The sequence below is a fragment of the Cajanus cajan genome, chromosome 3, assembly GCF_000230855.2.
Source record: "Cajanus cajan strain Asha chromosome 3, NIPB_CcT2T_4, whole genome shotgun sequence".
Classification (NCBI taxonomy): Eukaryota; Viridiplantae; Streptophyta; class Magnoliopsida; order Fabales; family Fabaceae; genus Cajanus; species Cajanus cajan.
Genome location: NC_138519.1, coordinates 60,245,854 through 60,260,641, shown reverse-complemented (window position 1 = coordinate 60,260,641; position 14,788 = coordinate 60,245,854). Strand labels below are relative to the sequence as shown.

Genomic DNA, 14,788 nt, shown 5'->3' with positions numbered 1-14,788 from the left:
CAAGTCTAGCACAAGAAGGAAAATGATCAAGCTTCAGATGATACAGATCGTAGACAAAAGGCCAAAACAAGTATCAAACAAGGCTAAATCAAGAACAAGACAAAAGTGGTTAAGCACCAGATGAAATCCGTACAGACATCAGATGAAGCTTAATGGTCAATTAGACGAAGATAAGTCAAGGCAAAGCACAACACAAGGATCAAATGAATCAAAGTCAAATGATAGATGAAATACGACATGAGCGCCAGACGATGATGGATCAAATATCAAACGAAAGTATGTCAAGCACAACCTAGAGCGCAACATAAGAATTCAGACGAAGGCTGGTCAAGAATCTGATAAAAGTCAAATACATATCAGACGAAGGATAGCACAGATTGAAAAGCATTCCAGATAGAAACAAATTCTGTCCATTTACAATGTTGACCAGACCAAAGAAAGTCAAAGCAATAATGACAAATGCTCAAACGAAGATCAAGTCTTGAGATGCACATGGACTGACAGACGTAGATGAAGGCTACCATGCAAGCATTTGAAGAATCAAGTCTCAAGGGACAAATCAAGCATCGTCTACGATCAAACAAGAGTTTTCAACATGATCGCGTGATGAAAGGAAGAAAAGAAGAAGAAAAGCAAGCCCAAAAGTAAAAGCATGCATGTGTAAGAAAAAGTACATCACTTTTTCAGATAAAGACAACGTTTCTGCAGCTACGATGACCAGAAAAGGATAAAAAGTTCCTAGGTCTCAGTTAAAGTCAGACACTACAGCTAACAAAACATAGAAGACTTCACACAATGTCTATAAACAGGAAGCAACATTTAATGCAAGATCTTGTGCATTAAATGAAAGATCAAACTAGTCATGAACGACTACATTCTGCTTCAACAAACATTTGCAACGAGCAAATTTTACAAGACTATATATATGTCATGACTTCAAACCTGGAAAGGCATGGCAAAGGGAGTGATTTCAAGCCCAAGAAGCAATGAAATCAAAGACAAAGCATACATAGTCAAATGTACAATATTGTATTGTATTTATCTCTGTAGACTAAGGAGTTCTGAGTGTAACTTAGGAACATGCACCTTAGTGAGTGTAGTAAATCTTTGTATCCTCTCTATGAGAGTAAACCACACACTCAAAAACAAACTATCTATCATTTGTGGAGCCTGAAGAGGCTAGGGAAAGAATACTTGTATAAGCCTAGAGAGGCTTGTCATAGAATACTCACTGAGAGCCTGAAGAGGCTGAACAAAGAATACTAGAGCTAATGAGTGAAGTTAGCCAACCAGGAGTGGTTGATAATACTCGGGACCAGGAGTGGTTGAGAATACTCACTAAGAGCCTGAAAAGGCTGAACAAAGAATACTAGAGCTAATGAGTGAAGTTAGCCAACCAGGAGTGGTTGATAATACTCGGGACCAGGAGTGGTCGAGAATACTCACTAAGAGCCTGAAGAGGCTGAACAAAGAATACTAGCACTGACGAGTGAAGTTGGCGGGCCAGAAGTGGTCGACAATACTCGAAAAATCAGAAGTGGTGATAATACTTGTACTTAATTGAAAATCTAGTGGAACCCTTCAATTGAAGGAGATTGGATGTAGCTCAGTCTGAGCGAACCAGTATAAAAACCTTTGCACTATTTATTTATGTTTCAGAAAAAATTTCGTTTAAGTTGATATATCTTACTAAAAACTTCGTCCATTGCTTATTCTTCATTATAACTCTTTTAAGACGAAAAATACACTTGCTTCATTTGTTATTTTAAGAAACATTTTCCTTGAGTAGACGATAAATTATCAGACGCAAAATCCTTTGTTGAGCAAATCCTGCACAGTTCTCAAGTATTCAAATAATATTTTTATTGGACGGAAAAGAGTCCCTCTGCAAAAATGTTTTTAAAATTCCTCCGCTTTCACACACATTTTCAACCCCCCCTTCTATGTGTTTTTCTTCTAACTTCAAAACCCATGTTAAGTGCTAGCGTGGCCATGATAAAAACTCTCTACCTAGATGAAGTCGGGTGCTAGTTTGATGACATTGGACATGAGTTAGGTATAGGTCCTCTACTTGAAATGAGACCAAGCATGGAGTTTGGTCACGCCAGACGTTAGAACAATAAAGGCTCTCTATCTCATCCACACCAGGTACGTGTTGAGTGAGAGAGCTCTCTACCTCAATGATGTTGAGCAAGTGGAGAATGGTGTTGAGCATGCATTGCCTTATGAAAATGTGTTTTTTCTTTTTTAGAGAATAGTGAACCTGTATAGGTTAGTTGAATGTATCACATGTTGTATGCTAATATATGTTTCTAGTTTTTTATGCATTGACAAGGGATAATGTATATTGATGATTAAATTGTTGATAGTTGAATGGTGTTGGTTCTATATACATTGATCTAGAGATAATGTATATAGATGATAAATTATAGAACTATTAAGGTGATGGTGTTGAGAATACTTAAGGCATTTAGGCATGTTGTGTTGATTGACTTAGGACTAGAGGTGAGGGTGTTTTAAAAATGTTGGATATCCCATTGTAAGGATATTGTTGTGTTGCTCTATGAACCTAGTTGTTAAAAACCCTTCTTGAGTAGTTAACTCTTGAAATAGGTAGTTAAGTCTTTTCTAAGACCTTAATTGATGCGATATGTGGATAAGGTCGAGACATATCGATTATTAGTGACCATAGTATATATAGAGGTTAGGCCAGGCTATACTAATTACAAGTGGTCAATATTGATCTGTATATGGAAAAGGTCGAGACATGCATGTATAAAGTGACGATCCGAGCAAGATACAATAGTCGGGGGCCAAAATTCCTAACTAAGTACTGGAAGGGTGTAGTATTTAGAGGGTAATCGACGAGCTAATCCCATAAATGACTTAGTTGCCTAAGCTAATGTCATGGTAGACTCACACCCAAGTTGTTTTACATTAATAGGAATATTAGACTTCTTAGTTTAAGTAGCAAAATTTGAGAAACCATATTGTTATGGATTAGTATCCAAATTGGTTGTTGGTTTAGCAGGTTTAAAAAGATTGTGTTAGTTCAATAGGGTCAAGTCACTTACACTGCTCACATTTGTTATAGGGGATTTTTGTAGGTGAATACGTGATGACACATGTAGTTGAGGTGTTACACATATGATGTGTTGATTGTGGTGTGATTCATATGCTTTGTGGATTTGTATGTTGAATGACACGGTTGAGAAGTAACTTTGAAATGATTAAGTTGTTTACCTTTTTAAGATTGTTGAATGCCACGTTGAGGTGTTGCTGTTATGTTGTTAAAGTTGTAAGTCATGAGATGTTGTGTTGTATGATTTGCATGATGAGGTTGATTATATAGATGCATTTACTTCTATACTTGTTATATGCTTATTCTTTTGAATACTAGCTTACCTTTGCATGTTTCCTTGTGATTGAATTGTGATGATCATATTTATATGCAAGAAAAACAAAGATAGGCCACAGATAGTTACCATGTTGAGAGTCATGCTAGATGGCGATGTAGCTTTATGCTATTATTGTAGATATTTTGTAGGGTTGCTTGATCGACAACCTAGATTACATTTTCAATTTGTAGATTATTGTATATACATATGCGTACAAGATAGGATGTGGTTTCATTAGGGAACAATTATTATTTTGTTAGTTTTATCCTTATGCATATATCTATATTATTCCATATATTTTTCAGAAACTATTTGTATGATAACCATAGATAATAATGTTATGTTTTTTTGCTATGAGTAATTGAATCGTTATGTTTAGGGATCATAAAAATCATTACAATATTTAAAAATGTTTTATTATAATTATTTTTTTTTACTTCATTTTTATTATAGTCATTTTTATTTTTCATAACCTTAACAAGACTTAAATTTGAAAAATCACTATAATTTTGAAAGAAAAAAAAAGTCTAAAAGTAAAATGTTTAGAATTTATGTATGGGATGAGTACTTTAACCAATGAAACAAACACACAAAATAATTGAAGTTAAAATAAATTAATATTTAAGAATAATGCGTTATAAATAAGTTTATATATATATATATGCAGAACGTATCAAGTGAGAGGACATTTTATTGTGAGAGATGAGAGGATTAAAATATAACCCTTAAATTAATTTAACGAATCAGATTAAAACTAGCTAACTTATTATTGTAATTGTTAAAATTTTAGATATTGCATTATGGAATTCCAACACCTAAACAACTCAATTGACAGTTTCGTTACCAGTTCAATGTGAGTATGAAAGAGCAAAAACCACAGAACAAATTCAAATCACATGATGTCAATTGAAGAGATTTTAACACCTATTGGCGAACCGCAGCAAGAATTCTAGCATCGACGGTCCTAATCTCGTTCTGGATTTTCTGCATCAGCGGCTCCATGCCGAATACGCCTTTGCATGATGCGAAAATTTAAGAAGCTAAACAATCGATTTGTACTGGGAGGATCACATCGACCACGTGATAGGGCACATGACACACCCTCTCAGCCATCGAGACGGCCAAGACAAAAGGTGTTTTCCAAAGTACAGTAGTCTCGGGCATGTTGGCCATCGAGACGGCCGGGATGCAAGGACTGGTGGCCGAGATGGCCGAACCTACAAGGCCCCTTGCGCCCAAAACGTCGAAGTCCCGGCCATATTAGTAAACTAACTAGTCAGCCAAATAACGTCTCGGCCCGGTCAGAGGTCAAGATCCAAAGATAGCTTTGTACAAGATGCCCATACTTAGGCGGCCCTTTACCTCTCAGCTCGGCCAATGGCCGAGACAACTAAATACTGCGGTTAGAACAACGATCACGATTAACAAGGACAAACACACGATTAAGGCATAATCGGTCATTTAGCACCGTAATACCTAATTTGGCAAATGTCAGAAGAGGCCCACCACGCTCAGGGCCCATTACAACCAGTATAAATAAGTTACGTAAAATGAGGTATGTCATGGTTCATTAATTACTATCGATATTTGTGCTTGTCCTGACTTGAGCGTCGGAGTGCCTTTTGCAAGTACCTTCCCCCTCACCAGAATATTCGCTTGGAGCTCTCGTTCGGCCTTCAGAGTACGAAAAGATTACTAGTGTACCCTTCAGACAGGTACATTTTGGCACCCACCATGGGGCCGAACCGAAAGCTCTAAGGTACAAGCTAGAACTATGGTGAATATTAGGAAGACGAATATGGACAACAACCGATCCAAAGAAGACCATGTGGAAGTTGTTGATGAAACGAATCTGTCAAAGACCATTCGTCAACTAAAGGAGGAGATGGCCAACATGAGGCAACAAAGGGAGAAAGATGTTAGGGAACTTTCGGCCCTGAAAGCAGAAAATGAAGCACTAAAAAATAAAGACTCTTCATGGAAGCCCACTCAGCCAACCCCCACTCAAACACAAGGGTCTTTCCAGTCCCATGAAATCCACACTTCGATCCCTCATGCTTCGGTTGTCGCACTAGAAAAGTCTCAAATACCAACGGTCGGCCGATCCATAAACCTCTTGGCACCAATTGGTTCACACCGACACCCTTTCACCCCGTCTATCATGCAATCATCTTTATTGGATAATAGGAAGTCCCTGCCGATAGACAAGTATGATGGCATGACAGACCCTGACGAGCACATTGATGTTTTCCTTACCCAGGTAACGTTGAGCACCACGAATGATGCTGCTTTGTGTCAGATCTTTCTGACGTCTCTTAAAGGTAGGGCCTTAAGTTGGTTCACTCGGCTTCCTCCCAACTCAATCAATTCCTTCAACACTTTGTCTTCTCAGTTTACCATCCAATTTGCCACCAGTCAGCCACACCAGCTGACTTCCCTGTTGCTAGTCAGCATTCAACAAGAAAAGAAGGAGTCCTTCCGGACCTTCATGGATCGGTTCAACAAGGCAGCACTAGAAGTTAAAGATCTTAACCCAGTGGTGGCACTTCACCATCTCACTATGGCTTTAAAACCAGGGCCTTTCGTTGACATCATTTGCAAGAAGCCCCCTATAGACATGGATGATCTACGTAGGCGGGCTGATAAGTATATGCAAATGGAAGAGTTAGCTGATTTTCGCAACCAAGCTCGAGCTGAAACTATGGGAAAGACAGAGAAGCTGGTGTATGTTTGAAATGATGTATACACAAAGGTGCACTCTTTTCCTTGATCGGTTTTTTCTCCCCTTATAAACATGTGAAAAAGGGTTTTGGCTGACAAGGTTTTTAACGAGGCGCCAATCAATGAAGTACAATTCACTCTCATTCAGCATTTTCTTTTTTATTGTTTGCTCAGATATTAACTCAAAAGGCTTCCATCTTGAGTCGTCACTCGGCCAAGGACGTGCCTTCGAATTTCTCTCATAAGGCTTCCCTCCTGAGTGACCCACTCGGCCAAGGACGTGCCTCCAAATTTCTCTCACAAGGCTTCCCTCCCGAGTACTCACTCGGCCAAGGACGTGCCTTCAGATTTCTCTCAAAAGGCTTCCCTCCTGAGTACTCACTCGGCCAAGGATGTGCCTTCGGATTATTCTCAAAAGGCTTCCCGACCGACTAACCCACTCATCCAAGGATGTGCCAAGGATGTACCTTTGGCTTTCTTGAAAACGTTTCCCTCCCGAGTCATCACTCGGCCAAGGATGTACCTTCGCCTTTCCTGAAAAGGTTTCCCTCCCGAGTCGTCACTCGACCAAGGATGTACCTTCGGTTTTCCTGATAAGGTTTCCCTTTCGAGTCGTCACTCGGCTAAGGATGTACCTTCGACTTTCCTGAAAAGGTTTCCCTCTTGAGTCGTCACTCGGCCAACGATGTACCTTTGGTTTTCCTGAAAAGGTTTCCCTCCTGATTCGTCACTTGGCCAAGGATGTACCTTCGATTTTCCTGATAAAGTTTCCCTCCCGAGTCGTCACTCGGACAAGGAAGTACCTTCGGCTTTCTTGAAAAGGTTTCCCTCTCGAGTCGTCACTCAGCCAAGGATGTACCTTCAGCTTTCCTGAAAAGGTTTCCCTCCGGAGTCGTCACTCGACCAAGGATGTACCTTGGGTTTTCCAAAAAAGGTTTCCCTCTCAAGTGGTCACTCGGCCAAGGATGTACCTTTGGTTTTCCTGAAAAGGTTTCCCTCCCGAGTCGTCACTCGGCCAAGGATGTACCTTCGATTTTCTTGATAAGGTTTCCCTTCCGAGTCGTCACTCGGCCAAAAATGTACCTTCAGCTTTCTTGAAAAGGTTTTTCTCCTGAGTTGTCACTCGGCCAAGGATGTACCTTTGGTTTTCCTGAAAAGGTTTCCCTCCCGAGTTGTCACTCGGCCAAGGATGTACCTTTAGTTTTCCTTAAAAGGTTTCATTCCTAAGTCGTCACTCGGCCAAGGATCTTCCTTCGATTTTCGTGAGAAAGTTTCCCTCCCGAGTCTTCACTCGGTCAAGGATGTACCTTCGATTTTCCTAAATAGGTTTCCCTCCTGAGTCATCACTCGACCAAGGATGTACCTTCGGCTTTCTTGAAAAGATTTCCCTCTCGAGTTGTCACTCGGCCAAGGATGTACATTCGGCTTTCCTTCCCTCCCAAGTCATCACTTAGCCAAGGATGTACCTTCAGCTTTCCTGAAAAGGTTTCCCTCCCGAGTCGTCACTCGGCCAAGGATGTACCTTTGGTTTTCTTGAAAAGGCTTATCTACTGAGTCGTCACTCAGTTCGGCGTTCGGTTACCATTAAAAGACTCTTTTGGCAGCCTAAACCCATTCAACACCCTCGGCAGCCTAAACCTGTTTGGCACCTTCGGCAGCCTAAACCTATTCGGCACTCCTTGGTAGCCTAAACCCATTTGGCACCTTCGGCAACCTGAACCTGTTTGACACCTTCGGTAGCCTAAAACCATTTAGCACCCTCGGCAGCCTAAACCTGTTCGACACCTTCGGTAACCTAAACCTGTTCGGCACCTTCGGCAGCCTAAACCCGTTTGACACTCCTTGGCAGCCTAAACCCATTCGGCACCTTCAATAGCCTGAACTCATTCGACACCCTCAGTAGCCTGAACCCGTTCGACACCCTCGGAAGCCTGAACCCGTTCGGCACCCTCGGCAGCCTAAACCCGTTTGACACCTTTGGTAGCCTGAACCTGTTTGACACCTTCGGTAGCCTGAACCCATTTGGCACCCTTGACAGCCTAAACCTATTTGGCACCCCATGGCAGCATAAACCCATTCGGCACCTTTTGCAGCCCGACCCGTTCGGCACCCTCGGCAATCTGAACTCGTTCGGCACCTTCGGTAGCCTAAACCCATTCGGCACCTTTGGCAGCCTAAACCTGTTCGGCCTTCAGATTACGGGAAGATTACGAGTGTACCTCCCAGACAAGTATCACATCAGCCATGTGAAAGGGCACATGACACACCCTCTCGGCCATCGAGATGGCCGAGACAAAAGGTGTTTTCCAAAGTACAGTAGTCTCAGGCATGTCGGCCATCGAGATGACCAGGATGCAAGGACTTCTACATCACATGGTTTAGCATAAACTCTTGGACGCGTCGACGGCCGAGATGGCCGAACCTACAAGGCCCCTTGCGCCCAAAACGTCGAAGTCCCGGCCATATTAGTAACCTAACTAGTTAGCCAAATAACATCTCAGCCCGGTCAGAGGTCAAGATCCGAAGACAGCTTTGTACAAGACGCCCATACTTAGGCGACCCTTTACCTCTCGGCTCGGCCAACATCCTAGACGACTAAATACTAACGATCACGATTAACAAGGACAATGATGGAGGCCCATGGGCCAAAGGCCCAACTACTAGGGCTATGGCCAAGAGGATGCATGAAGAATGGGTCAATGCTCAAGAGAAGCCCATAGTACTCTTTAGTTGGGCTTTAACTCAAGCCCAAGTAGAATAGGTTGTAGTATAGGTTTGGGCCTTTGGGCTTGTATTGTATTTTGGCCACCTAGATTAGGAATTTCATTTTAATTGCCATGTGAATTTAGGGTTAATTTAGGTTAGCATGTGCATTTCAATTTGCATGTAATTAGTATTCCATTTAGTAGGCATTTCGGCCATGTGCACACATGCACATGGTGTGACCGAAATGAATCCTAAATGAATACCAAATTACACGAAGATGTGAGGCGCACATGGTGGTGACCGGATTTGGCACCAAAATTTGAATTTAAACATTCAAATTTTGGCGCCTAAGGTTAGTTAAACCATGGTATGGTTTAACTTAACCTTGGGTTAAGCCAAACTTGCTCACTACACTTTCTTCCCTATAAATTCACCTTGGCCGGATTTGTAGTCACTTTTAGAAATTATATGAGAATTCATTCTTGCAAATTCTCTCCACCGAAAGTCACCTTCTATGAGCCTTTCTCCTTCTCTACTTGAGTTTCTCTCTTTGTAGAGCTAGGAACCTTTTCTTCTAATAGAAATTGGAAGATCACTCTCGGCTACATTTGCTTCTCTTCATTGTTTCTACTCCTTGCATCATTCACAAGGAACCGAAGATAAGTTTTTGAAGCATTCGTGGAGCTTTCTCACTTGAAGGTTCCATCAGACAAACACACGATTAAGGCATAATCAGTCATTTAGCACCATATTACCTAATTTGACAAATGTCAGAAAAAGCCCACCACGCTTAAGGCTCGTTACAACCAATATAAATAATTAAGTCACGTAAAATGAGGTATGTCACGGTTCATTAATTACTACCGATATTCGTGCTTGTCCTGACTTGAGCGTCGGGGTGTCTTTTGCAAGTACCCTCCCCCTCACCGGAATATTCGCTTGGAGCTCTTGTTCGGCCTTTAGAGTACGAGAAGATTACTAGTGTGCCCTTCAGACAGGTACACTATTGGGATACAAACAAGTCCCACATCAATAAAATATGATAAAAAATAACAACTTATATAACATAAACATAATTCAATGATCAATAGGCCTTTTGGGTGATAACCAAAAGCAAAACCGTGAGAGCTAAGGCCCAATTAGTTTTAATCTGATTCGTTAAATTAATCTAAAAGTTATATTTTAATCCTCTCATCTCTCACAATAAAATGTCCTCTCACCTAATATATATATAATATTTAAAAATGTACTTCTCCCAAAATCAATTTTACTTATAGCAAAATTAACTTAGCCAAACCCGCTATCTTTGAATTGAATTTGTTCACCACCACCGTGCTTTTGGACGGTAGCCAAACAAACTATAATCCCATTAAGGAGTTAAAGGGTTTGTTAGAAAGCACACAAAAAGTAAGACCTGCTATTAGTGTTGTTAAGGTTTTGCAACCCAGAGCAAGACAAAAGCTGAGCATTGTTAGTAAGATAGTGTGCTATTCTAATCGAAAGTTGTTACATTTCCAAACAAGTCCTTTTCACCTCTACTTATTGTCGGCCAAAAATGCCCAATTCATGAAATGAGGTCCTAATTCACTAGTGCTACCTCCATCAATTGCAAAGAGTATAGATCCCATGACCTTCATTCCCATAGTGCAAATATTTGAAGCTTATTACTTCTTTTTCTTTCTCATCGGTTTTTACTGTGTTCTTGACTTGTTTACAGTATACATGGGTTACATTACATGTCTGTAAACTGTAATAACGGGCCTTTATGTTCTAGTCACGATTATTATTATTATTACCTACAAAATAAGATGAATAAATGTAGTCTTTAAAACAAAATAGTATATTAGGTAATAACATTCACTTTGTTAAAAATGAAAACAACTTTTTAATCAATGTTAGAGAAACTTAAGTTTGGTAAATTGAATTCCAACTTAATTCAACATTACAAAATTACAAAATTAACTTAAAAGATTAAAATTATTTTTTGTTTATATATCTTGTTTTAACTTTATCACTAACGTATATGAGATCTTAGTAAAAAAATTCTTTTGAACAACATTTTTCTGATCTTAGAATTTGAATTCAAAATTAGAGAAATAAGTCCAATTTTACTTGATTAATAATCTGCTGATAAAAATGATGTGATTTAGATTTTACAAATATTTGTCAACCCATGATGAAATTGAAAATTTAAATATCCATGATTGGGTGGTTGGAAACTTGTAATCTCTGTGAAAAGATGAGGTTTTGTTGGGAAGGAGCAGCAAATTGGTGAGTTTAAGAGAGGAAAATTAAACCAGAATTGAATTGATGTCATGTTATGTATTGTGTTTGCATTTGCAGGGGAATGAGCTGGCCCAGCTGTGCCTGAAATGTCCTTGGGTACTATGCAACACACCTGGACAATAGCCACGTACGTACCTCCCTTTAAGACTCATCTGCAGGAGACACTGACTCTTGTGTGAATCAGTGACCTCAACGAATATATTCTTGCCTAATATTTTCAGACATTTTTATTACCCCCAACTAACACAACTCATTCATACAATATATTTTTAAACACTTGATTATTTTTTAATATATTTTAATATACAGTTAATGTAAAAAAGTAAATTATCTTTTTAAAACAACTATTACAAAATTAAAAAGAATTTCAATTTGTAATTAAATGGAAATGTAAATATCTTTGCATACTTATTTATTGATTTTAAAATATGAAAATAAATATTTCTTATTATTAGTCTATATAATCTCCTATTATCCTGTTAACCTCTCATTCATAAACTGGTTTCTTTTTCCCAAAACCTAATCTGTAGTTCCTCCACCTTTTCTTCTTTTTTATTGTTTTGTTTGTATTCTCCTCTCAAATCATTAGTGGTTGAGATTTTGGACCCTATGGTATTGCTGTATCCCTCTATCTCATGGCAACCCCATTTAAACATCAGATTTTGTCATCACTTCTCATTATAACCATCATCATCACCATTTCTACTGCATCATCATCATCATCACTCTCTTTCCCCCCAAACCATTAACCCCTTATTCCCTTGTTGTTTTCTTTTGTTTCTTTTCCCCTTCCAGGCCAACAATTCACCCTTAGAACAATGCTTTAAACTTGTCAAAACCCTAATCCCTTTCTCTCTCTGTGTCACACACACACACTCTTTCTCTCTCATCCTGTTATATCAGAGACAACAAACATGGACTTGACCCCCACCTTAGATGCTGATACTAAACCCACCCCCCCAATCCACCCCACCCCAAAGTCTCTAACTTTCACCAGCGTCACACTGAAGCGCCACCCCACCACCACCGTTGGTCCTCCACCGCCGCCGCCGCCGTCGTCCATGGTGGTTTCCTACAAAGAATGCCTCAAAAACCACGCCGCCACCATAGGTGGCCATGCACTCGACGGCTGCGGCGAGTTCATGCCTTCCTCCTCCACCAACCCCACCGACCCTCGCTCCCTCAAATGCGCCGCCTGCGGCTGCCACCGCAACTTCCACCGCCGCGAACCCCAAGAATCACACAACAACAACAACGTCAATAACAACCTTAACACCACAAACACCAACAACAACAACAACCTTAACTCCACAAACACCAACACCAACAACAACCCCACTTTTCTCAACTGCATCTACACCCCTTCAGCAGCACCACCCCACCGGGCCATGAGCCAAAGCACGAGCCCGAGCCTGAGTTCAAGCCCGAGCCACAGTCCGAGCCCGATGTCAAGCCCGTCACCGCCGCCACTCTCGCACGTGCCACCCTCCTACCACGCTTCGGCGCCCCACATGCTTTTAGCCCTCGGCAGCGCCTATTCTGCACCCTCTGATGAACACCACCGAAAAAGTCTCAATTTTTCGCCCGTTATGATGAAGAGCGAGAACCCCAAGAAGAGGTACAGAACCAAGTTCAGCAAGGAGCAGAAGGAGAAGATGCATAGCTTCTCTGAGAAACTCGGGTGGAGAATGCAGAAAGGGGATGATGGGTTGGTTCAGGAATTTTGCAATGACATTGGGGTCCCTAGAGGGGTCTTCAAGGTTTGGATGCACAACAACAAGAACACTCTTAGGAAGAAACCAGAAGGTGGAAATGCAAATGCAAATGCAAATGAAAATGAAAATGAAATTGCAAATGCTCCTCGTGATGGTAGCAATGCTAGTGGTGGTGGTGGATTTGATAGTGATATTAACAACCCCTACAACCCAAATAGCAGCAACAATGACATTCACATGAATGAAGAAGAAGATGGTTGTGTCAATGCTCATGTTTCTCTTAATGAGATGTCATCTTAATTTGTCAAGAAAAAGCTTAGTTAGATTGGAAGGTGGAAGTGGAAGCAATTTGGCCATGGACCATGATCATTTTTGTTTAATTATTACCATCTTTTTTTTCTTTTCTTTTTTTTTTTTTTATTTTTACTTTTCGATCAGCTAAGACTATACGAAAATCCAGTTGTCTTAGTTTCTGTTAAAATGTCGCATTGTGTTTATTTATGTTCATAGACTCCGAAACTAGTGTCATTCCGAGACATGTTTCACCCTCTTTTGCTGATGGCTCTTTATTGCTGTCACGTTTTCTTCTTGATAAGTGCAGGTATATATTTTAAGTGATTTAACTGTGAAACGTTAATATTATTATTAATTGTTCATCTACTTTCTTTTAAATATCTACCTCCCAAATTGCCCATACTTGTCTGTCCAAACCTTTATCAATTCTGGGGTGAAACCTATCTGCAATTTTGTCCTTATTCATTTAATGGAGATCTCCTACTTGTACACGATTTTATTTTATCTCGGGAGAAACATTGCACGATCTCAAACTATAATCTTCCCATTAATTTCTTTTATGGTTTATCATATTTGGGTGTAAGTGGTCCTATAGGGAAGTTATCTCCCAAGGAAGAAAAGGATTATACCCATTAATTTCTTTTATGATTTATCATATTTGTGTTAGTGTAGCAGTAAGTGGTCCTAGGTAGGTTATCTCCGAAGAAAGAAAAGGATTAGACCCATTAATCACATTGAAAATGACATTAATACATTCTATATATTTGCTTTTTCTGGTCTCGTCTTCCGATATTGGACTTTTACAAGCACTTAGCATGGTGTAAAAAAGGAACAAGCATGATATAGATTAGTAGTAGCGTATACTATTTTGGAATATTGGAATATCAGAAGATGGCATTGAAAATGCGAAGTGTCTATTGTCGTATTTATCTATTATTATTATTATTATTAAACATTATTTCATTACCCTAATCTTTTGTTTGTCTATGCTTAGAAGGCAAGCTGCATGATTTGGTTATTTAAATTAATCAATGCAAAGTAATGCGGGCATTGCTGGTGTCTTAATCTGCCACCTTTCCATATTTGGTTAGTCCAATGAGGCGGCAAGTTTTGTTGTTACATTAAATATTTAAGTGAACAGTTTAAGGTGGAAGGAAGTTTTTATTTTAAGATTAGTGTAAAGTAAATCTATAGCTTTTGTGAGACCTAAGATATAAATGACCTATAAAACGAGGAATCCTTGTTTGTATTTGACTTAAAGTCTTTCCTAAAGAAGTTAAACTTGTACTTTCTCGTGTTGTTAACATGCAATGATAACCCATATTAAGATAATCAAAAGTGCCACTTGCTTAATTAATAATTGATGAATTCAGATGCAAGTTTGATCCGGATTAATTAAAAATATTGTGATTATGCTTTTTGAGCTGCCACGTTGTGTTTCTTTCCCTTCAAGTTTGTAGTTTTATAATAATATAATAATAATAATTGTTGGGACGGAAGTACCCTTGTAATGAGTTTTTCATAGAATAGGTATAAAAAGATCGCAGCTTTTACAGAGAATGGACCACGGAAGAATTAATGCCATTTTGGAAGCTTTGTTGATGCAGTAGTGGACTTTGCTTCTTCTGTGTTTTATTTTGCCTTGCTTTAAGATTTTTATATGGGACT

The 14,788-nt window shown here is 39.7% G+C and overlaps 1 protein-coding gene across 1 annotated transcript; it reads left to right on the top strand.

Annotated features, from left to right (window-relative positions):
- Positions 1 to 11,663: 11,663 nt before the first annotated feature.
- LOC109815962 (zinc-finger homeodomain protein 8) lies at positions 11,664 to 13,500 on the top strand. Its single transcript, XM_020380795.3, has one exon. The coding sequence runs from the start codon at positions 12,026 to 12,028 to the stop codon at positions 13,124 to 13,126; it is 1,101 nt and encodes a 366-aa protein (XP_020236384.1). The 5' UTR covers positions 11,664 to 12,025; the 3' UTR covers positions 13,127 to 13,500.
- Positions 13,501 to 14,788: the final 1,288 nt, after the last annotated feature.